Genomic DNA, 26,161 nt, shown 5'->3' on the forward strand with positions numbered 1-26,161 from the left:
GACAAGACACTTGCCATGACTTTAAGTCAACTTGAGATAATGCCATTCAGCTTTCATTTTTAGTATAATCATTGTCAGTCACTTGGAATTTACACCACAACACAAGAGGCTGCATGCTTTAAATGTTAACTGCCAGGGCATGAATGTCATTTTCTCTGGGGGAAAAATAACCACAGAACTCTAAAAACTGACAAAAAATAAGTCGACCTAAATACATTGAAAAAGAAAACTAACTGTCAGGGTTGTTGAAAGAAAATAACCTTCCATATGAATCTGAAATTGAAATGAAAAGTTCTGATTGTATTCTGCATCTCAAAACTGTTCTGAAAGTACCCATGCAAACCAATGTGAAGTAGGAGAGACTATGCATCTTGTATTTATTCTGTTCTTTGAATAACCTATACATCTTAGATACTTAATGTGCACACTTTTCATCTACCACATACAACGCGCAATTGTTCTCCTTTCCCGAATGCACGTGTGTACGGTGGAAGAGGAAAGAGGGAACAATTCAGGGTATGTTTTCTAAATACCAAGAAAAGATGATTTGGTGCCAAAATGTTCTAGCCTGAAAAACTTTTATGGCATTAAATGTATGCATATATTTTTATGTCTTGCTTCGAAACGTTGACTCGGAGTTAATCTGGTCCAAGTAATCTCATGAGGGAAAAACAGACCAAAAGCAGCTGCAATAACTATATGCCCTTTGGGTTAGTGTGATAGAGGGCACAGAAGGCCCTCTGAGGGCTTCTCTTGCACCCTCCATCTTTACTTCTACTTTCCACCTGAAGACTCAGAAAGGCCAAGGGTGGACCTTGAACAAGATGGTAAAGTAGACCTCGGCCAGTCTCCTCCAGTAAATGGATTAATATATATTTTCAGATGAACATATTTTACACATGGTATATGCTTCTTAAAAGGTACCATTGTTTCAATGTTTCACTCATTTTAATGACAACATCCACCTGATCGACATGATTGTGGTAACTGCCTTATTCTCAAACAGGTGACTCTTCAGCACCACAAAGGAGAACAGCGACCAGTTAATACATTTTCATATAATTTGTAATAATTCCATCAAGGAAGACACATTCTTACAAATCACCCTGAAATTAAGCATTCACCATAAAATGATAACACTTTGAAGAGGAAAATTAAGAAATAAATGTAAAAAAAATAGGCATGCACAGTGGATGAATGCTTCCCCAAATGTTACAAGTTCTGTAAGTTTTATTGAGGCCAATGTCATTTTGATCGAAAACTATTTTTAAATGTTGATTAAGGTATGTTTTTAAATTATATATAGAAAATCTAAGAGAAAAGGACAATTGAGCTAAAAATTAGATACCCAATTCACTAATTCACACTTCAGCATTTAATATACATTGGGAACTGACATGATGAAGAGTCACTAAGCAAATAAGCAAATAAGCAAAATTCCTATACCATCCTGTCTTTATGTGAGAGCCAATGTACACATGAGTACAAACAATCAGTACTTTAGTATAACAGTTACAAGACTGAATGATAATCTAACATCTCAGAATAAGACCAAAAGTACTTTTTAAAACGTTTGCTTTCATTCTTTAATTAAATAACAAATACATTATGGAGCATCATTTTAATAAAATATACCCAGACTGAGCATAAGTGACTCATATTTGTAATCCTAGCGACTCTGGAGATGAAGATCTTAGGATCATCCAATTGGTTATCACCAATTAACCATTCAAAAGCCAGAAGTGGAGCTGTGGCTCAAGTAGTAAAGAGGCAGCCTTGAGAAAACAAGCTTAGAAACAGTGTTCAGGACTGAGTCCAAGCCCCAGGACTAGCCAAAGACAAATATACTGAATATACTATATACTAATATATATATATATATATATATATGGAGAGAGCATATATAGTATATATATGGGGTGTATATATATATACTATATATAGCATAGATATACATATATGTGAACATATACATATAATTCTTTTTTCTAGGTATTTGTACACCAAGCTCAGAACTTCCAGTAAAAGGATGGGGTTAAGACATTTTAAAAATAATTGAAATGAAGACTCCATGAAGAGTCTTTCTCCATCAGAAGGTGTTATTGAACTTATTCCTCACTACAGTCTTTACTCAAAAGATCACAGTCAGCTCCTCAAAATTTTAAAGTGTAAGTAAAAAGTTTTATGATACCTTCTACTTCTGCTTGCACACATGCACTGCATATTGTGCTTTTTTATTCATATTTTTCCTGTACTGTTGAAGAAATTGAATATTCTACTAAATTTCTATGTGCTCCTGAGTCATCTAAGGCCCTTCTCAAGCTTATCAGCTTTTACACACAGCCACATTTGCACAGACAAGGCGACTCACCCTGGTAGGTAATCTATTCATCCTCAAACATACCTAGGGACTCTATATGTTTTTTTTCCCCTCACATATAGCTTGAGGAAAGTTAAACAAAGAGACATTTATGCTTTGGAGCATTAGGGAGGTGAAATTCAGATGATATTATGTAGACAGCATAGAAAAAGAAATCTACTTGATCAAGTAAGAAAAATGTACACATTTTGCATAAAACCATGTAGGATTACTACAAAATTTTTTCTGATATACAAATATATATATATCAAGCCATAAGTATCTCCATACATCTATATCCATACATATCAAAGAAAATTATGTATATATGCTAAGTTTTGAAAAAATATATATATATACATATATATGTATATATATACATATATATATATACATATATGTAGTTGATATCTCCATCCATCCAATCAGACTTTATCACAGGAATATCCTGCCTGGCAAGGTGGATTCCTTCCAGAACATTTCAACAGAGGTGGACATGTTTGGCCCTATAATTTTATTTTTGTAATGTGAAGGGGCAACATTAGCAATTTGTAACTTTGTAAAATAGGAACAAGAAATAAGCAAGATGTGTTCTCTCAAAGACACATGGTTTATGAAAGGCATGGGTTTTTACAGGCTGACTGAGCAGCTAGATTTATGAGTTGAAATTTGGGATAACATATGTAGAACAGTAAAACATAAATTTTAAATATTTTATCTGGGTTTTCTTTGCTTAGTCTATCTTAATTCCCATATGGAGAATTTATAGTGGAAAACTTGATCAAAATGATATAGAAGTTTGCTGCTCATTAGTTACTGCCCTCAATAAATAATTTTAAGAAAATCAAGGGAGTAATTACAATAAAGCAAATTTTTGCTTTCAATTTTTAATAACTATAACAGATTGGTTTGCTTTCTCTCTCTCTCTCTCTCTCTCTCTCTCTCTCTCTCTCTCTCTCTCTCTCTCTCTCTCTCTCTCTCTCTCTGTGTGTGTGTGTGTGTGTGTGTGTGTGTGTGTGTGTGTGTGTATTGGTACTAGCCTGATCTTTAACTTGGTTTATTTGTTCAAGGCTAGCACTCTAACGACTTCAGCCACAGCTCCACTTACAGCATTTTGGTTTATTGGATATAAGAACCTTATAGACTTTCTGTCCAGGCTGTCTTTGAACCATGATCTGTGTACAAATCTCAGCTCCCTGAGTAGTGAAAATTACACATGTGACCCACCAGCAACTGGCTTACTTTACTCTTTTACTGTGTCTCATCATAATTATAAGTATATATCTTAAATTGTACAATTCTCTCACTTGTGACCCAACTCAATACTCTTTGAAAACAGTATTTTTTTCAAAAATGTCTAAATACTTAATGAAAGTAAACAAGAAATTACAGGATTTCCATATACATTTTTGTGTAACTCAAACAAAAGTATATCTTCAGATACATAGCATGTTCTTTATAAGTCCAAAAATGTACCAAGAATGAATTTGGGGTAAACAATAATGTTTCAATTTACCATACTAAGATTAAGCTCCTGATCTAAAAGCTTCTAGTTAAATATTGAAATTCCCAAACTGTTTTCAAAACCCTAGCATGAATTGATTTCTATCGCCTCTTAATCTTCATTTACCTCTTACTTATAATGCTAAATTATGGAATTTCATTATTTTAAATAATAACAAACTACAGGATTCTAATTTTTAGTAAAATAGTTATTTTACATATGAAGGAAAACAATCAGCTATTTTTTAAGGTGATAAAGTCATTACTCAATATTTTGTTTTAAATGACACACTACAAATGACTTTTCTCTCTTAAGTAATATTACAGTATTAAAACCCTTGATGTAAAAATATGCTCCCCAGAAAGGGCTTAAGCAGGCAGTCTTAGCCACTTCGGAAGCAGAGATCTGAGAATGGAGGCTTGAAAACAGCACAAGTAAAATGAAGTTTGAGAGACTCCATCTCAACCAATGGCTGAGCACGGTGGGGAGCAACTATTATCCCAGCTATGAGAGACCACCATGGCTGGGTGCAGTGGCATGTGCCTGTGATTCTCAGTGACATGGGGAAACACAAATAGGAAAACTAGAGCCAGGGCCATCCCAGGTATAAAGTAAAAAACCCTACTTTAAAAATAACTGGTGCACAGGTATTGATAAAGCACCTGCCTAACAAGCTCAAGCTCAAGCCCTGAGTTCAAATCCCCAATACTATGAAAGAAAAAGAAAGAGAGCAAGAGAGCAAGAAAGCAAGAGAACAAGAAAGCACCAAGCAAGCAAGCAAGCAAGAAAGAAAGAAAGAAAGAAGGAAGGAGTGAGAGGGGAGAGAGAGAGAGAGAGAGAGAGAGAGAGAGAGAGAGAGAGAGAGAGAGAGAGAGAGAAAGAAAGGAGGGAGGAAAGGAGAGGAGAGAGAGAAAGAAAGAGAAAGAGAAAGAAAGAAGAAAGAAAGAAAGAAAGAAAGAAAGAAAGAAAGAAAGAAAGAAAGAAAGAAAGACTGTCCCTTATAGCATAATATCATAATTACATGTAATTATTCATGATCAGCAGCATTAACCACAATTCTACTTGATTGCAAACTCCTGAGTCCAAGGACTATTCTCTATTTGTCTCCCCTGAACAGCCCCCTTTCTACCACCCAACAAATATGTACACATTTTCCAGCATCATGGTAGAAGGCAGTACGAGCTCTTTGTTTATTTTAATTAAAGAAAAAGAAATTTCTAGGTTTCTCAGGAACAAGGAGCAAGAAGAGCCATCAAAATTTAACCCTAAAAATGGCTCAGTGGTAGGGTGCTTGCCTTGCATGAATGAGGCCCTGGGTTCGATTCCTCAGCACCACACAAGCAGAAAAAGCCGGAAGTAGCACTGTGGCTCAAGTGGTAGAGCTCTAAATTTGAGCTGAAGAGCTCAGGGACAGTGCCCAGACCCAGAGTTCAGACCCCACAATGGACAGAAAGAAAGAAAGAAAGAAAGAAAGGAAGGAAGGAAGGAAGGAAGGAAGGAAGGAAGGGAGAGAGAAAGGAAGAAAGAAAGGAAGAAAGAGAAAAAAATTAACCCTAAATGCTCTACTTAACTCAGTTGCCACTTAGCCTATCCCGTCTATAGTTCACATCTCTTACTACAGAAGTAAAAAAGTGGTTGGCAAAATTCCTTCAAAAAAATTTAAACAAATACTGATTAAATTTTTGATCACTTCAAATGAGAGTCCTAGAGATATTTAACAAAGCTAGGTGTGTGTACTCAATACCTGATGAACAAATTCAACCCCAATACCAAATCTCCTGACATAATAAGACAGCTATGGACTTGGAATGAAGATGAACACAGCCTTAGGCAGGAACCCTTGCCAGCCTGGATAATTGGTTTTCAAAATTTTGCTGACCTTGGGTAGAGTGAGAAATAAAATGAAAAGTGCCACTCCAGCACTTCTGTGGTGATTAGTTGTATTATGAATACATAGTACCTTTGTTAAGGAAAGGAATTAAATACCCACACTCCTCCTGAGCGGGATGCAAAATAAGAATGGAATGGAGAAAAGTGGGAGATAGGTACAGATGAACTCCAAGGATTAGTATTTCCTTAGGTTCAAATGGAGATGTCTCTGGTGCTGAGAAAGCTTAAGTTAGTATTATCTTACATTTCCCATAGCACCTGCTGAATTCTGTAAGAGAGCAAACAGAAAGAGCCAAGTATGCTCCTTCTTTTCCAAATGAAATAACAACAGCTAATCAATATGCCATTACTGTGATGAAATTTGTAGCATCTCCAAATTTCCTTAATTGTAGAGTTTAAGATATAATCAACCAGGTATAAGAGGAGGGGGAATTAAATGAATGAGGAAGAGAGGAAGGGTAGGAGAGCAGTCATAATATTCAAAGTATATATGTGATAATGAAAATAGGAAAACTGAGGGGAGGCATGGGGTTTTGAGAGATGCAGAATGATGCTTTCAAAAAGCTAGTAGAACGAATTCTAATGTCATAATAAAAGACATTCTTTCTTTGAGGAGATATGTTTAATTATTTATTATTATTAATTATTTTAATGATTATTTGAGGAGAAATGTTTAACCCAATTTATATATTTAAATATATTTATGGGCACATGTATCATTGCTCCATTTATATGCACAATTTTTAAGCTTTAATGTATAAGTAAGAAAAATTATCAGGAGGATATGACTCAAGTAGTAAAGCATCCATCTAGCAAGCCTGGGATCAAGTTCAAACTCCCTTATCAAAAATAGAGAAATAAATGAACTTGATTAAAAAGAAAAAAACATTTTAAAAAGGAATCTGTATGAAACACTTTGGCTTTTCTCCTCAAAGTCAAGGAATTTTATATGAGTTCCATGCATTCTGGTTTTAAAATAACTCATTTTCTATTTTTTCCCTACTTTCCTGGGTGTAAAAAGAGTGCATTCTTACCAATGATGATAACAAGCTCAGAGGTTTTCATATCCTCTTTAAGAGAGATTGTAAATGGACATTTTTCTCACTCATTATTTTCTTCATATTGATTATCCTGCTTTAATTGTAGCTGCTCATTTAAACAGAATTTTTTTAATCTACGTTTAATTTTCCTTTCAGATTCTCAGCAGTAAAAATCAATTTTCCTAATTCCTCTAAGTTTGTCTGAGGTGGTCAAGGCTTGTGGGGTGGAGGGTCCCCCCGACTATCTTTCTTTGTCCATCTTCTAGTACAGAACTCAGCTCTGTTAATAAGCCTATATTGTGTTCCCCTGGGGCAGTTCCCATCTGCTCTCTTTCACCCCAGCACACTCTAGGGTAGATATGGTGCAGCCCCCACTTGGGGGCAGTCATTAATCTCCCTGGAGATGATATTTTAGGGGTAGACCTATGATGCAATCAAGGCCAATCAGATATAGTCCTAAGATTTGTTATTTTGATAAGGAAGAAACTTTCTCTCCATTTTAAACTATGAGCTGTGTGTGTGTGTGTGTGTGTGTGTGTGAGAGAGAGAGAGAGAGAGAGAGAGAGAGAGAGAGAGAGAGAGTTTTATATGTAAGCTACGAGTTACCAGCAAGTAGCTCTCTGTCAGGCAGAGAAACCCTCCAAGAATGAAACTAAGATTTATGAACAAGCAATGGATAAAAATGAAGAAACAAGAAATTACATTCATTGAGCCTCTAGATCAAATCAGGCCCATTCTGTAAACTTATACATTCCCTTTATAGTCAACACCATTTGGAATTAAATTTCTATCACTTGCTACTGAAAATTGACATGCTAAGTTCTCATCAACATTTCCATCATATTGATATTGTTTTTCAGCCCTTTTAAATTTTTATAAGGGTAGGGATTATTGGGGGGATTATTTTAAAGGTCATTTTCCCATTGTTCTATTTCTCAGATCCCTAGGTAACTTTAAAAAGAGAAAACCATGACATTCAGCATGTAATATTGAAATTCATCACAGTCTTGCTAGCTCTGTTCTCCTAGAAGCCACCTAGGTTTGCGTTCTGTCACGATCCATTTGTTTCCACTTCATCATTTAATAAAAGAAAAATCTTGTTGGATGCTACTGGCTCAGGCCTGTAATCCTAGCTACTCAGGAGGCTAGGATCTGATGATTGTGGTTTGAAGCCTGCCCAGGCAGAAAAATCTATGAGACTCATATTTCCAATAAACTACCAAAACTACAGAAGTGGTGCTGTGGCTCAAGTGGTCAATCACTAGCTTTGAGCAAAAGAGGCTCAGGGACAGTGCCCAGGCCCTGAGTTCAAGCCCCAGGACTGCCACCAAAATGAGAGAAATACCTTTTATTTAAAGTTTATTTTACTCTTTTAATGATTAAAAACACTAAAGCTATTCTCTGGAGAGGCAAGGTAGTAGAGCAACAGTTACTAGACGCAGGAAAAGGTGGAAATAGGGTATTGAGAAGGTTGGTTGGATAACTGGTACAACTAGAAATAAGCTCTGGTACTCTTGTGCACAAAAAGGTAGCTCAGTTCACAATAAGGTATTCTATATTTTATAAAGAAGTAAAAGACAAGTGCTAAAAGGGCTGAAACATGAAGCAAGGAAAACCAGAAGGAAATATGGATTGTATTACATAATCAGTATACATTATATACATATGCTAAAACATCACACTGTATCCCATAAATATGATTCATTAAAAAGAGTAACATTTTTTAAAAGTAAAATAGAGATATCTCCTTTTCTCCCAATTGATATCCAACATAATGGAAGATTTTTTTTTTTTTGTCTTTTGTCACTCATGGGGCTTGAACTCTGGGCCTGGGTGCTGTCCCTGAGCTCTTCAGCTCAAGGTGAGTGCTCTACCACTTGAGCCACAGCTCCAGTTCTGGTTTTCTGGTGGTTAATTGGAGATAAGAGTCTCACAGATTTTTCTGCTCAGTCTGGCTTTGAACCACTATTGTCAGATCTCAGCCTCTTGAGAAACTAGGATTACAGGCGTGAGCCATTGGCACACAGCTGTAAGATTTATTTTTATATGTTCAAGAAACTATTGCAATAAAAGAGCCTCAGAAGAATAAAATAAAGAAATTGAATAGTAGTAAATTTCTTTAAGTCACAGAATTTATTACTTAATATAATAAATTAAAATTTATTTTGCCTGGAAAAAGGCAATACATGCAAACACCCAACTACTAGTATAAAATGCGCACATTCTATGATAATAAGGTTCCCTTTAACACACGACTCTATGATTACTCTTATCTCTGTGAATAGCATGTGCCAATGGCCTACAATTCAAAATCAGCCCAGGTAGAAAAATCCACAAAACACTATCTCAATTAACCAGCAAAAGCTAGACTGTAGGTTTGGCTCCAGTAGCAGAATGGCATCCATAAATAGAAAATGCAAAATGAAAATTCAAGGCCCTGAGTTCAAACCATGGTAACAGCAAAGGAATAAATAAAATAAAATAAAAACAAAGACCCATATTTGCCAAACAAAATCAAATTATTCAAACTGATTCTAGACTAATAGTTTTAGCTGTGTTTGATAGTAGAATTCCCTTGAATTGTATTGCTATTAATCAAAGTCTCTCCATTCCATTTCATTACTTTAAAGATTGTGGCAAGTGAATATTTTTCTATATAAAAGTTTCTCTGGACTAACTAGAATACATGCAATTTTTTTCCTACACTCTTCAAGAACTCATCTTGAGTCCTTTGAATATGGGATAGAAGACTCACAATTGTATGAATGTGTCTAATCTATAAAAATTTGCCTTATAAAATAATGTTAGACATGTATAAATAAAGTAGATACTATTGTTAGTTTTTTCTTTTTTCTTTTTTTTTTCCTTTGCCAGTCCTGGAGCTTGAACTCAGGGCCTGGGCACTGTGAGCTTCTTCTGCTCAAGGTTAGCACTCTACCACCTGAGCCACAGCGCCACTTCTGGCCTTTTCTGTTTATATGGTACTGAGGATTAGAACCCAGGGCTTCATGCATGCTAGGCAAGCACTTTATTGTTAGTTGTATATCATTAATATTCTTGTAGGCACACATGCATGTGTATACACACAATTCAAAGGAATAATGTAAAAAGATTAATTTCAGCCAACCACAAAAATGGTAAAATACAGAACAAAACTTTTGGAATTAACTTGTTCAGTAGTGGAATGTAATTAGAATCACCAAGTTACTTTAGAAAGATAAGATAGGACTGAAAAATTATGTTCTACTTGTGAACAGTACTGCAAGTAAAAAACTAAGATATCTTCACTTACAAAATGAATGAGCAGAATATGAAGAAAGTAAACTTTCTTGCACACAGGAATGATCTTGACACACAAGTTCTACCTCTTGTTCTAAATCCCTCCATTGTTGTATAAATCTACAATTAACTCTCTAAGCCATCAGAAGAAGGAAGTAGTATCAGACACAGCAAAACCTCTTTCTAAATCATTATGATTGCTATTTGGTGCTTGATCATTTGTTATTCTCCATAGAGGGCAGTGTCACCACACCCCTATAAAGGCCATGTTTACAGGAATCTGAATACAGTCTACATTCAATTAGGAATCATTTTCCATCAGTGAGTGACAGAACGGACTCACATTTTACCACCACTACAGAGCTGAAATTGAAATGCCATTTTTCCAGCAGAGAATCATTTAGCAAAGGTGTGAGCAGTTTCCTTTCCTTAAAGCAGATAGGGCAGTTATAGCTGGAGATAGAACAAGAGACAGGAGCTCAAAATCTCTCATTAAACTAGCCAGACCTGGTCCAGTCTAATCAACACATCGCTGTGCTATTCCCAAGAGCAAATGCTACACCTCATTATGACTGAAAGGTTGCTACCAACAAAAGACATTATTTCCTTTAGCTAGCTGTTTTAAGGCCACATTCAAGATTGAATTCTTCATTTCATCCAGAGATGTCAAAGTGGAATCTTGGATACTTCTTTAAAAGGCAGCCTTTGCTGAGAATTTCTAATATTTTGAAAATACCTATTTAATTTTCTGGCACAGAATTTTCAACAGCCTCCCTTGGGGCTGAAATTTAGGAACTCATTTACTTCTCCAACAATAATTTTCTTTTCAATCATGTTCAAATAAGATTTAAAGACTGATTCTCACTCTTTCTTTATAGCCACATCCCTTTTCCATAGTCTAGCTCTCTCTCATTTGTTCAGGTGATTACTTTTAAGCAAACCTATGCTCAAGCATGTACATTCATTTTCTTATATGAGGCTACTCAATGCATGTTTGAGACACACAAGATATACAAAAACAGAGTCTCAGGAAATTAAGTACTTTGCTTAAGATCACACAGTAATTAGCAGTACTCGTATTTAGACTTAAGAGCATAAATCCATCCAAAGTCTGTGTTCTTTCTATTTTATTAACCTGTCATACTTTGATGAACATCACTGAGATCATACAAACTCTGTTGTGTAAGACAACTCATTGGCTTCATCTACTGAAAACTCCCAGTCCACTTTGTATTACAGGCTATTTTCTAAATCCCTTCACAGACTGTCATTGCTTTAAATATCAAAGGTTTTTGCTTTGAGGCAACAAAACCTCATGCATCAGAGTAAGGCAGTATACTGTCTGGGTTTCAGTCCTCCTTACGTGACTCTGGACAGCATACACCAGTTTCACATCTGTAAAGTAGAGCAAGGTTTTATGGGAACCGTGGCTCATCATCCATTGAAACACCTCACACATTACTTAGCATCCAAGAAGCCTGCAATAACTTTGCTGGTTGGTATTGTTATTTGGAACATACATTAGTACTTAAGACTATTTACCAGAAATGGATCTTTATTTTCTTTCCTATTGCTGATAATTAAACTTCCCATTTTTCTTTTCTTCATTTATGTATTAAATTGGAATGGATGATGCTTAATTCAGCAAAGTAGTTTGTATACCAATTGTATTTTTTTATAGCATTCAAAAGAATTGTCTGCAGAATGGGGTCACCAGCAACTGGCACTTCTGGAAGAAGTCATTATGTTTTTGTTTTTTCTTCTAAACAATCCATTTACATTTACATAGTCTGTTATAGGGTTCAAATTCTTCTTCCAAAAGCTGCCACTGAAGTATACTAAGATGCTCATTTAACTAAGTGCTTACAATTGATTTTGTAACAAATGTCATTTACAAAAAGGGAAACTAATGCTTATCTTTACTAGAATGATTATTATAAAATTTTTCAAAATTATAACTAACAATTCTAAAAATGTAAGTTGCCAAAATTTAAAAAGGGTCAGTTTAAAAAGTTCCTACAAAAGGAATAGTAACTTTAATATTTTACCAATATTTTACACCACTAGAAAAATAAAAATAAAGGAAGAAAACCTGGTAAAGTGATTGTAATTGAAAAATATGTCCCTTAAAATCCACATTTGGAAATCACTTTCATCTTGTTACAAGGATTTTTTAAAGTATCTAGAGGGCTGGGGATGCAGATATTGGTAGATATTGGTAGAATACTCAACATTTAAAAATGTATTATTACTAATAAGTATTTAAAGGTGGAAGAAAAAGTGCTTTTGATAAATTAAGTGGGTAGAGGAATGAGAGATAAGAAAGAAGTCAGAATAAAAGACTCTAGCTAGAAGAAAATCTATAAAAATATTAGCATTATTTCAGATTAGTTGGTCAGTGGTTTTAATTTTCACCTTTTTGTGTTTTTCTAATCCAGCTTACGTTGTCCAAAAGTGGAACTGTAGTGGTCAGAGAAGAGCTGTGGGCTTACGGGGTACAGATGGCACAAAAATGATCCCACAGACCTGTAGCCACCTAATCTTTGAGAAGTGAGCCAAAATCATCAGATGGAAAAAAACAGCCTCTTAAACAAATGGTGCTGGCAGAATTGGCTATACATGTATAGAAAACTGAAGTTCTATCCTTATATATCACCCAGCACCAGAATCAACTCCAAATGGATCAAAGACCTTGAGGTAAGAGCAGGTACCCTGAAAATATTACAGGAAGGGATAGAGCATACACTAGGGATCCTTGGCACAGGTTGAAACTTCCTAAATAAAGATACAGAAACAACAAATCAAAGAAAGGCTGGATAAATGGGATTGCATTAAACTGCAGAGCTTCTGCATGCAAAACACATAGCTAGCAAGATAAATAGAAAGCCCACGGATTGGAAGAAGATATTCACTAGCTATACAACAGACAAGGCCTCAAATCTAAAATATACCTAGAGCTCAAAAAATTAACCCCTCCCCCAATAACAAATCTTCAAAGAAACAACCATCTCATTAATAAGTGAGCTAAACAATTAAAAAGAGACTTCTCTGGAGAGGAAATAAGAATAGTCAATAGACACATGAAGAAATGTTCAACATCTCTGGCCATGAAAGAAATGCAAATCAAAACAACACTGAGATTCCACCACACTCCAGTTAGAATGACAACCCTCCCCCACGGTATAACCCCTGCTTTCACTGTATTTGATGTTGGTATAATTTGTGGAGGGAAAGGGAAAAAACAAATCGTTTAAATAGGGATACAGGTGGACCCATTGCAACAATGAGATGTACAAGACATTATGTCAAAAACGAACTTTACAACTTTGGTGGGGGGGAGATGGGAGGGCAGAGATGGTAAGGGAAACAAAGGAGAAGGCAACAATGCTTGATAAGAAATGTATTCATTACCTTGTCTGTGAAAGTATAACCCCTCTGTACGGTATTTTCACAATAAAAAAGAAAACTTATTAATAAAATAAAAAGAAATAGCAACAGATGCTGGTGTGGGTGTGGCCAGAAGGGAACTCTACTACACTGTTGGTGGGGATGTAAACTGGTTCAACCACTCTGGGAAACAATATGGAGGGTCCTCAAAAGACTAAACATAGAATTCCCTCATGATCCAGCAATCCCACTTTTGGGCATTTACCCAAATAATCTCACACAAGGCCACACTAAAGCTACCAGCACAACTATGTTTACTGCAGCATTATTTACCATAGCTAATATATGGAATCAACCCAGATGTCCCTCAGTAGATGAATGGACCAAGAAAATGTGATATATATCCACAATGGAATTCTATGCTTCCATCAGCATGACATCACCCCATTCATAAGCAAATGGAAAGATTTGGGGAAAAATCATATTAAGAGAAGTAAGATTTGTAATAGTATATGTCTACAATAGTACTAGTGGAAGATCACAATATCTCAATAGTTATGTACATATGACTATATGAAATGATGCTAATCGAAATAAACTCAAGATATAGAAAGAGAGGGGTTATTTTTGTTCTTTTTTAAATGTATTGTTGGAAGTTATTTTTTCTTTCTTTCTTTTTTCCTTTGGTTTATCCCCTGTTATCACTGTTTTTTTTGTTTTTTTTTTTTGGTACCTTGTGTCTTGTATATACATTTATCTGATTTGGGGAAGGGAAGGGGAATAACAATATGGTGAGACAAAGGACAAAGGGTGAACCAATGCAACTGCAATACTCATAAGACACTATGTTAGAAATGAACTTTAAGACTTGGGGGCAGGGGACCAGGGGTTAGGGAAAGTAAGAGAAAACAATGGGGATGGGGACTGTTCAACAAGAAATGTACTCATAACCTTCCTTATGTGACTGTATATCACCTTTACAAAAAAATAAAATATTATTTAAAAAATTAAAAAGAAAGTGATCCATTTGGACCTACAGATATAAAAAGACACTGGGCTGCCTCTTCTTTTTCACAGTGATCCCAAAAGTTCAAGGAATTTAGTTATAACACATAAAAGGTTTGCTGAATCCACACTACTCAAGAAAGGCTTTTCAGAATGTACTTCAAAACACCAAGGTCAAGAGTGAAGAAAATGTAACCTACATAGGCATGATTACATTACTAAAGCATAGCTCACTTTCCAAATGCGGGGATTTACTAGTGTCTCCTTTCTGGCTGAAAGCAACGTAGGATTTCTTCCAGAACTGATCATTTCTGACCTTTCTGAACTTCTCCAGCGCCTCTGGGTTTTTCATATATTTTGAATTTTTAAGGCCTACTTACTCGTACTGCTGATTAGTCATATTTTGCCTTTAGCCTGTTCTGATTGTAGATACTTCTTCCTTGTGACTCTTCTGAAACAAGTTCTGCACAGAGCTGACCTCATGTGTCTACACTCACAAAGTTTGCATGCAGAGTCCAGAACTCTTGGTTTACATTTTCTAATTACCAAATATGATTCCATGAGATTAAAAATGCACTTACTAGTCAATTCAGCAGTCTTGAACATAGAATAATGTATAAAAATGGCACCAGGAAAATATTTTAACCAAATGGTACAAGTTTGCTTTCTTAGCCCTCCCCTATCACCAACTTTACAGAGAGTAAGAGAATAAAGCCAGATTCCAAAATTGTTTCTTTCTCTATAAATATGGTAGAAATAGAAACTGAGCACTTCATTCCAATTTCCTAAACCTCTAGAAAACCAAAGTAAGTTTTTCTCCCCTTGCAAAACTGCTTGGATGTGTTTAAAGACAGTATCCATGGCCCCATTCATGACATCATGAAGAACTCTAATTATAATACATTCAATAACTTTATCCAGTGAATCGTGTAGGGGACAAATTATTCTCAGACAAAATTTCCAAGAGAAAACCTTTCCTTTGTATTATAAATGCTTTTTAAAAGTTCAATATGATCCCTTAATTACATAATAGGCACATAAATTACTGTAATCTTTTCATAAGCTGAATAATAACAAATATTCTAATTGGCCAGCTAGAATTATCATTGTGAATACGTAAAGAGTGCCCTTAGAACACAGAGGTAGATAATTGAGCTCTTCCAAACATTTCATTGCCTGTGTGATCTTATTCAATAGTTGCCATCAATTCTGTTAAATGATGCTTTATATAGTTAAAACACTAAACCTCGGGTTATCTCAGAGTTTTTGTATGGTTTAAGGTGCTGAGGAATTGACCCATGGCCTCACACATGTAGAGCATATGCTCTTTTACTGAGCTACATCCCAGACAATAACAGGTATTTCTACACAGATAGGTCTAGTCTGGTTCTACAAATCTGGAGAGAAAGATCAAAACCTTATGTGTTTAAGCAGATTGACCAGGAAACTTAAATTATCAAAAGTATAGACTTCTTTGAGTTTTCCCATCAAGCTGATAGAAAAAAAATTGTCTCTCAAGCATACATTCCAGGTTAAAATTGGTTAACTGGGAACATACATTTATTGAAGAGCTTATCAAACTGAGAAATAAAGAACTAAAAATAAGAAAGAGAAAGATAGCAGCTCTAAGTTCAAATTGTCAAGGTCTAATAAATATGCCTGCATTTTATCAAAATTTAATATCATGCTTTCAATTTCTAAGTATCAAAAAACTATTTTTACTAGTCTTTGCTAATTTCCTTAGTTCCCTTGATATGGCACAAAGCACCAATCAATCTAACATTTGTAGAAGTCCATAAGCTTGGAACACATTTCACATTAAACAGATGAAAATATATCTGAGACCTTACCCAGGGACTTTCATTCAAACATCTCATAATTAGTAACTTACCATCAAGTTTGAACCAAGGGCACCTATGTATGTTTTTCTCATTACATCAGTTTCAGAGTTCATATGAAAAACAAGGAGCTTTGAAACTGACATACCCATATATCTGGGTATTGTGCTTTAGGCAGCTGATAAAGGCATGCAAACAAGCTAGGAAAAAAACCCAAACTACCCAAAAGTAGTCATCAGAAGCTATGAAAATTTTTTTCCAATAACCAAAGGAACTAGATTATTCTAAAGTTAGCACATATGACTTCATTTAATATTCTCATAGTTTTTGATAAGAAGATATCTAGTTCATATGAAGCATAGAAGGTCATTTGCACTCCAGTCAATGTAGGCCTGCTCCCAAGCCTAATATAAGGGTAAACATTGTATGAATGTATTCAATGGAAGAAGCTATTATCTCGGGTTTAAACACTACTGAACAGAAATATTTAAGTATACTTACATGAGGAAGTATTTGCACCTTCTGTGGATACTGATATTCTAATGGGAGACTCTATAAAACATAAAAGTGGAATGAAGCTTTATTGAGTCAGGCCACTTAGACTCTTATGTCAAAACTTTGCCAGGTTTGTTTGGGTCTCATCTGAAAAAGTGTGCTAGAATGAATGCAATATACCAGGAAAGTGGAAGGATTTCTAGTCAAAGGATATGTGCAACCTACCACTGAGGAATATGATGTCTGTACAAATCCAACCTTTGGAAGAAAAGATAGTAGAAGGGTAGCCTACATCCCAACCCTGCCGAATAAATCTTGGACAATTATTATCCTGAACAGCTCCACAGAATCCGTGAGAGAGAAAATTCTTTCACTCAGTTATAGGCTCATTTACTAGAACCATAGAAACCAACAGAAAACCATGTGCAGAGAAAATGGGCAACATCCATGCATTAAAAAAAGGAGTTTAAACATACTTGTAAGCAATTTGAGTCAGTATAAGTCCATGCAAGGCCTACCAGAGCAATTACATTAGGGTTAAAAAAAAACATGCTAAGGGAAACAGTATTTGGGATATATGGGAAGAAGATTCTCTTAGGTATAGACAGAGTATAAAACATAACTTGTGCAGAAAAAAAGCATTGGACCTAAGGGTTTTCACTTATTAATAAAAAAGTAGTATCAAAGAAGGATTGAAATTCAGGTCACAAATCAGAAAACAATACATTTGATCTATAATCCCAAGAGAAGAACCATATAAATTTAAAAGCCTAGGTTCCTAACACCTACTAGTCAGATAATCATCTTTTATTACAAAAATGTCTGAATGAAAGGTAGAGATTCAGATACACTCACTTTTCTAAATCTCTGCTCCTTCTCTCCTTTGCCTCTTTTCTTCCCTCCCTCCCTCCCTCTCTCCCTCCTTCCCTCCCTCTCTCTCTCCTTCCCTCCTTCCCTCCCTCCTTCCCTCCTTCCTTCCTTCCTTCCTTCCTTCCTTCCTTCCTTCCTTCCTTCCTTCCTTCCTTCCTTCTCTCTGAAAGGAAACACCACTTTAAGTAGTAGCACAGGCCAGGTGCCAGTGGCTCATGCCTATAAACCTAGCTACTCAGAAGGCTGAGATCTGATTATCACAGTTCAAAGCCAGCCTGGACATGAAAGTCTGTGAGACTCTTATCTCCAATAAACTACTACCACTTATAACTCAAGTGGTAGAGCACTAGCCTTGAAGACAAAGAGGCTCAGTGAAAGTGCCCAGGACCTGCAAAAAAAAAATGCTTCTAGCACAGTCCTACCCAATATACATACTCTGAGAAAAAGCAGTCAGGACATAGAGCTAGCTAGCTCTACTGATTTTGAATCATGACTTTGATGGAAACAGGAAGCAATGATGAAGATGAGATGGACAAAATCTGTGTTATCACAGCAATCCTAGCACTACCTTAAGCTTTACCAAGCCTCAGGCCACAATGAACATTAACAAAACCAAAATATTAAATAGGGGACAATGAAAAGAACACTGAGTTTAAAATCAAAATCCTTTCTCTTCTACTTTCCAATATATATGACTTAGTATTTCTAATGTTTCATTTGTTTCATCTAAAAAACAAGGAAAAACAATGTCATATTTCATGGTTTTGTTGTAACTACAAAATGAATTATAAATATCTTGCAAACACAAGGGCATGAGTTGAAAACAAGTTAATTGTTGTACCTTGGAAGTGAGTTTTCAATCTTAATGCTTGAAAACACTTTTTCCAAATAAAGATTACTTTAAAATTTTTCTAAGATGCTATTTACTATAAAAGGTAAGGAACTGGGGAGGGGGTGGAGAGGGAGGAAATAAAGAGCCAGACCTGATGGCATACACTCCAGCACACGGGAAGCTGAAGACAAAAGTTTGCAAGTTCAAGACTGATCTAGACTTCATAGTGAGACCCTATTTTCAAAAAAATCAACATGCAATGGAGTGGGCAAATTCACTGTAAGAGAGGAAATTGATTAATTATGGTTGCGCATATATTAGAGCTGGGTTATGATTAATGTTTATTTGTATTGCACTAATGAATAGTATAAACAAGTGAGAAATAGGAAGAAATAAACAAAAGGGAAGATTAGAAAGAAAAGAAAAGAAAAACCTGTAAGGCTTTTGTTAATTCATTTTTATTTAATGAATTACAATTGGTCACTGGAGTCTCAAAAATAAGACACTCAGAAATAAGACACTGAAACACTGTCTAGGAATACTCTTATATTTTACACTCTTTCCATTCAGATTTCTTTCCCTCATTCATGTTTCTCAGGTTCAGACATACATCTTCTCTTAAGTAAAATCTAGAAAGGTAGAATGAGATGGAGAGAAACACAGGATCAGAAAACAGGATCAGCTAAAATCTGGATGCAGAAGGGGATCTGATTAGTAGGAGGAGCAGCCAGTAGTTAGATCGGTCATTCTGGTTAGTAACACTTGCCAGGCTTATTTTCCTTACCTGAAGACAGAAACGTTCTTTCAGTTGAGGCTGGCATGCCAGTGCTGATCTCTGCAAAAAAGAAAAAGTGATAGGATTATGATGTATAATCAGGAGAAAGCCAGGACCTCAGCCTGCTTTCAAACTGCAGATGAGGACAAGGAAGGAAGTATTGCGAGAGAGTAGAAGCACACTGGGGCCTCAAAGAGAGAGAAGCGTGAAGAAGAAGAAAAAAATAGTTCTTCTTTTCAGGGGGAAGAGCATGAGATGAATGGTGCTCCAACAGTTAAGAAGAATTCATGGCCCCACTGATCAGTGAGGAAAGATGGATATGTGACAAACAGAAAGTGCACTCCTCAGAAAGGAAAGTGAAAACAGGGAGATAAGAAGGTCAAAGGCATAGGATCACAAAACTGTAGGCAGATTTTTTTTTATGTTCCAGATCTTGAGAAAATTATAGTTTTTGCTAAAATAAATAAACAAAAGCAAGCAATGTTTCCCATTGGGATTGGAGAAAAGCATCAAGTTCTAGAATGGAACTCCAACCTAAAATTGTCCAGTGGAAATCAGGACATGTGCCTAATCTGCATTACAGCTACCAGGGATATTAGCTGAGGAAGTAAGCTTCCGTCCCAAAGGAATGAAGGATAAACCTGAACACTAGAGACCACCATTATCATGAGAATTGGGTAGTCTTATTCAAGACTTTAAACTTGCCTTCATACTGCCTTTGTGAAGAAGGGATGGCTGTATTATCTAATTCTGCATTTGGTTCTAAAAAGTACTTGTTTGCTAAACTCTAGTATTTTCTGTTAGCCACAGCTGTTGAAGCCTGGATGTAATGAAGCAATAACTTTCAGCCTTGGTTGTATGGATCCTCTCAAATGAGGTTAATAGTATCTTATATTCTCCAGTCAGGATAACAAAAAGATCATTCCAATCTATTGTGATAGTAGCTAGCACACCAGATCTGACTAAAAATCCTGTTCAGGTCATATTTGCTAGCAGCTCATATCTGAACTAACGCCCTGCTAACTGTGGAACTCGAGGTACTCATTATCAGTGCTGCCATTTTGGAACACAGATCTGATTAGTTAGGATTTTCATGATTGGCCTAGGGAAAAGGAATCAATTTAGTTGACAATATTTCTTCAAACCTCTAAAGCTTCTCTAGGGACAAATGTTTTATGGAATTAGAAGGAATGAAAAGTCATGCCAGATACAAGGATGTTTAGAAATAAGTATTGTGCTAATATGAATATATAAATACCAGAAATATACCTTTAAAAAGATCAAGTGTGTTTTTCAGATACAAATTAAATGTGGATGATCCTTTCTCTTCTAGGATTAGGAGGAAAAGCCATTCAAGTAATAACATTGTTATCAAGATTTTCCCTATACCAGCCCTACACCTACCAAAAGTGGGACAAAATAAAAGCAATTAATTGTGAGGCGGTAGGAAGTCCTTAGGACATTGTCCAGAGATTGGCACTAGAGAGGGTATTCTGAGCTGGTAGTATAGACATAATCTAGTTCTCAAGGAGCTGAAAGATTCTTTTCAGGCTTAGGTTATAGGAAATGAAAACTATTCTTTAGAAATATGTAATCTGAGGCAAACACTTTTAGTAAGGCTTCATAGTGTTTGCCCTTCTCTAAAAAGACCTAGAAGCTCCAGACATTTGAAACAAATGCTCACACTATTGAGAGAAGCCTCCTCATTCTGTCCCTCAGAACATATCAACAGCAAAATGGTCAGATTGATAAAGGAAGCTTAAGGTGCTTCATGAGAATTGGACAAAAGTCCCAAGCTCTAGGGAAACATCAAGACTTTCTTCAGATTTTTATTTTTGACAAACTAAGTAGTTGTCCATGGTGACCTTCGAAGACAAGAAAAATGTAGAGCTTGTCTATCTGTGACCAAAAAAAAAAAAAAAAAGACCTCAGATCAAAGGAAAGATTAAACATACATTTCCTTTTTAATTGAATAATGCATAAAAGGTACCAGAAGAGGATACTACAGTGCGGCGTGTACACAGAGGGAACTTAAAATAACCTCCCTTCTTAAATTAGATGTTTATCCTGGAGACCTTGGAAATATCTTTAATGATTACGGTTTCAAATAAAAACTTGCTGAATTAATATTGGGAGAAATCCAAGCCCAGAAGTTAACAGGTACTACACACACACACACACACACACACACACACACACACACACACACACACACACACACACACACACACACACCACACACACACACACACACACACACACACATACACACACACACACACACACACCATCTTTTAAAACGAATTTCCCTAATAAGAAAGGTTAATCTTGTTTTTAAAAAAAATCTTTAGGTAAACAATTTTTATGTGTGCTATGGACAGAATTTTTTAAACCCTTATTTAAATATGACTAAGAATAATTTTAAATTATACTTTCAAAATTAAAAAGTTACTCCACAGGGGCTGGGAAGGTGGCTCAGTCGTAGAGGACTTGCCTTGCATGCCTGAGACCCTGGGTTTGATTCCTCAGCACCACATAAGCAAAAAGAAAAAAGCTAGAAGTGGTGCTATGGCTCAAGTGGTAGAGCGCTAGCCTTGAGCTGAAGAGCTGAGGGACAGCGCCCAGGCCCAGAGTTCAGGCCCCACGACCGGACCAAAAAAAAAAAAAAAAGTTACTCCACAATCTCCATGTAAGCATTATGTTTTCCCACAGGTATTTAGTTTATTAAATTTACTAATTTATAAAGGACATTCCTCCCTATTAATGTAAAGTACTGAATATTTGTTATCACGAGCCACCTAGGTGAGCAGACAAGAGAATCAAGGGAACATTACTGTATTTATAATGTTTGAATAATTTTTAGTAAGTTGAATCTCATCTAAAGAAAAAGAAACTTTCCTAATAATTATGAATGCTTGACTTATTTGAGATTTGACCACGAGCACAACATGCTAAATAGAAATATTTAGCAAAATATACATATAGATTCATACAAAATACCTATGACATGTCAGTGTGTATTTCAACATCCATTTCTGTGAGTCTTTTACCTTTCAAAAATTATAGGTTACTATTGTGTATATAAAAATTAATGAAGTAGGGACTGGAAAGGTGGCTCAGTGGTAGAGCGCTTGCCTTGCATGCCTGAGGCCTGGGTTCGATCCCTCAGCACCACATAAGCAAAAAGAAAAAAGCCAGAAGTGGCGCTGTGGCTCAAGTGGTAGAGCGCTAGCCTTGAGCTGAATTGCTGAGGGACAGCGCCCAGGCCCAGAGTTCAGGCCACATGACTGGACCCCCCCCAAAAAAATTAATGAAGTATTTTTAATAGGAGATTTTAAAAGTGAGCACATTTATTATTGGCAAGGTAAAGAGAAGGTCAGGATGATCTTTGAGTATCTAAAATATTCCTGCTCATAATGGTTGATTAACCAAATGAGAAATTTTGAAATAAACAGCATAAAGACACTACACATTCTCAAACATATTCTCTTCAAATTGCTTTTTCTTATTAGCCTTCATAGTCATCCTACTTAATATAATATATATGGAGACTGATATAAAAATTATAAAACCTATTTTAAATGCCATTTAGTATACAGTATGGATTTTATCATGTCATTTCCAACAACCTTGTCAGTTTGAAAGAGGGAAATAGGTTAAGCCTATTACCCACTTGAACCAGTTTTAAAATCACTAATTGATCATTTAATCAAAATTTATAAAAAGAGCATCTTCCTGCTCTTCTAAAATGAATCAACTATTTTATTGCTACTGACCGATCCTATGGGAGCTTGAATCTCACTCAAATAGTTTTTCTCTTGATTAAAAATGAAATCTTAGCAGAAGATATAATTGATTAGTTATATATTTTCCTGTACTAATCTTTGGAAAGAAAGCATTATTTAATTAATCTGAAACCAGCCTCTTACGCTCTCCAGGAGTTTTCATAGCACTGGTTAGTAAGAATAAATTGCTAAATTAAGATTTCCTACAGAAAGATCAAGCCAAATAAACTAAGCTAAAAATGAATATAGAGAGTATGAGCTGTGAAGACAGAGTTTGTGTGGCCTTTTCCATTGCCAAATATAAATTCATGAAAGGAATCCACTTGTACTTCATCACATAATAGCACCTATGGGATCCTTCTTTACATGAAATCTAACGTAAGATTTCTATAGTCTTAAAAATTATTAGCAGAGTGTATAGATTTATATATAGCTATCAATGACAAATTCTCATTCCCATTCCAAATATAAGCAGAAAGACACTGGAAATGTAGAAGAAAAAAAACCTAAGACATAGCTTAACAAAATTTTTTATTGACTACATATATATATATATATATATATATATATATATATACTAAATTCTTGTAAATAGTGCAAGTATTCCATATTGAAGTACATTGACAATTCATTGGGAATTTCCATAAAGATTTTATCATTTCATTGAGACCAAATTGCTGATCTACGTAGATCTAAACAGTAAAGTTTTACTAAGGAAGATATTTATGATCTAATCTAATTTAGTTTGAATAATTATTAATCATCTTAATGGGATTAAGTAGTGCCAAACAGCAAGGTCACCCCAGGAGAAGGAAAGAGCCTCCTGGGAGGCTCTTTCTCAGAAAATTATATTCATATAGATTCTAAACATCCTAGCACAAGAGGATACCTGAGTACAAATTTAAATAAACCACAAGGAATCATTCCAAAGAACTTGAGGCCCAGTTAAGGTGAAGGTCCAGTTCTTTTCTCATAAAATCTCTCTTCTTATGACTCACCATATCTTTGATTCTGTCTTTACAAGTAAAACAGTCTGCCTTAAAGACTTATGGACACACACACACACATTTAGATAAATTGCAGTGTGCAATAAATTAAAGAAATTTTGATTTATGTTCCATTTTGCCACTAAGTATCTTTGTGATCCTAAATGAATCTGATTACTAAGTATATCACTTTTAAATAAATATGAGTGAATTGAATAAGGAGGATCTATTCCTAATGTCTCAAGAATTACCCAAAAGAATTTTGGTTGTTTTTGTGAGGATGACTTAGAATATACCAAGAATTTCTCTTTATTCTAACTTATTATCAATAACATCTCAACTTTCATTTCTCATCACTATAATTTCCCCACACCATATTTTCAAATTAGATCACAAGACTGAGATTGAATGAAATAATACGGGTAAATGAATTCAGTATCTCTCCTATATGTGAAATGGGAAAAGGCATATCATCCACTTCTCAGTACTCCAGATAAATAATTATAAAATGATCCTTATAAAATCTTTTCCTAGAACACCATGGAGGTAAATAATTCAATGCTTAACCATGTATATTAAAAAAAAGTGTGAAACAACCAATAGAATATTACTTTCTGTAAGCATTCAGTAAAACCAGAGAACTACAATTTTATTTTCCTTGGACTTGATAGAATATGAAGTTACATAAATCTAATCCAAGTGTCAAAATTGTAATTCAAAACCATTTACCTTAAAGCGGAACACTAAACAAAACTAATGACAAAATGAGATCATGCCTCAAAACATGACAAACTAAAGTGAAGATCCACAGACGTGAATTTTGAAATTTGTGTCTCAAGTGGCTTTCTATGAAATTCCTTGTAGGGTAAAGTAATACTCGCAAAATACTGTTTCTTAACATGTGCTGATTAAAAACTATAATGATATCATAATTGCTCATATAAACTCTAAATATCGTAAGCAGAGCTCCTAGGAATAGTAACAGAAACTACTTTCCCTGTCCTTTACTATCTGTGGGAGGAGATACCTAAGATGAAATCAATGAATTTTGACTACACTGCTATAGAGTAGTTTACTGCAAAGTCTAGATAGGACCAGGCATCACTGTGGATTTCCTTGTTTTTGTCTTCCTCCCTTCTTTCCCATGCTCTTACATCACAGACATCAGTTTCCTATGGAATTTACTCTTCCACAATGCTGACCTGGCATTTTCATTCCTCCAAGAGACCCATTTTCACAATGAATATTCTTTCTCATCTTCTACGAAGAAGAGATGCAATTAGTCTTTGTTTTATAAGTTAATAGATCTTTGTATTGACGTTGTAAGTGCCATTGTTCAAAGCGTGGTTTTTGAAACATTATCGGACAATTCCAAAAAGTTGAAACAAAAGATTACTAGGTTATCACCAGTTCCTCCAGATGAATCCATAAGCTGGTGGAGTGCTAGGGCGGTGGGAAACAGAGACCACCAGCTAAGATAACTCAGAGAAGCTGTCAGGGTAGGCAGCACTTTCTAATTCTGAGAAAAATATTCCCTGGACAGTCTCTAAGGAAACTTGAATGAGGAGCCTATATATTTAGTAGGAATATCATGGCCTCTACGATTTTATTAATTTCAAAATTCATAGGCCAAAAAGTTAATAAATCTTCTTACTAGCTAGATTCAGATGTACTCACTTAAAATATGTATTGAATATAAAATAGCTAGATCTGTATTTTATACACACATATACACAATGCCTATGTGTGAAACATACATGTAATGAGCATGTATGTACATGAAATACACATAACCTGTAACTCTTTTTAAGTTGTTTAGAAAAGGCAGTCAAGTCATTGACTCTTTTATCCATAGAAGTCAGTTATCATAAGTCTTACCATTCATCTTCATCAGCTGTCTCACAGATTAGGAAAAAAGATATAGCAGGTGTCTCTTACCATTCGAGTCCACAATGGTGATGTTGGCAGAAGTACTGTCATTTCCTAGTTTGCTGATCACTTTGCACATATATTCTCCAGAATCAGCCAGTGATGCTTTGTTAATTCGAAGTTCTGACTTTCTACAAGATCAGGACCAAGGTAGTGTAAGTATATATCACAAAAATGCAGTGAATAC

General features: G+C 35.4%; 1 protein-coding gene across 8 annotated transcripts in view; it reads right to left on the minus strand.

Annotated features, from left to right (window-relative positions):
- Nrg1 (neuregulin 1) overlaps positions 1 to 26,161 on the minus strand; it is a 1,056,971-nt gene that overhangs the window by 134,970 nt on the left and 895,840 nt on the right. For 6 of the 8 annotated variants that reach the window (XM_070016220.1, XM_070016215.1, XM_070016217.1 and 3 more), the window contains exons 3-5: positions 25,984 to 26,105; positions 19,284 to 19,334; positions 16,804 to 16,854 (exon numbers count right to left, since the gene is read on the minus strand). In XM_070016220.1, the coding sequence (XP_069872321.1) occupies positions 16,804 to 16,854; positions 19,284 to 19,334; positions 25,984 to 26,105 (224 nt within the window). The remainder of the gene's footprint in view (positions 1 to 16,803; positions 16,855 to 19,283; positions 19,335 to 25,983; positions 26,106 to 26,161) is intronic. The other 2 variants (XM_070016218.1, XM_070016219.1) reach the window with 1 other exon arrangement.

This window comes from Dipodomys merriami, unplaced genomic scaffold (genome assembly GCF_024711535.1).
Source record: "Dipodomys merriami isolate MVZ:Mamm:240054 unplaced genomic scaffold, mDipMer1.0.p SCAF_12, whole genome shotgun sequence".
Lineage (NCBI taxonomy): Eukaryota > Metazoa > Chordata > Mammalia > Rodentia > Heteromyidae > Dipodomys > Dipodomys merriami.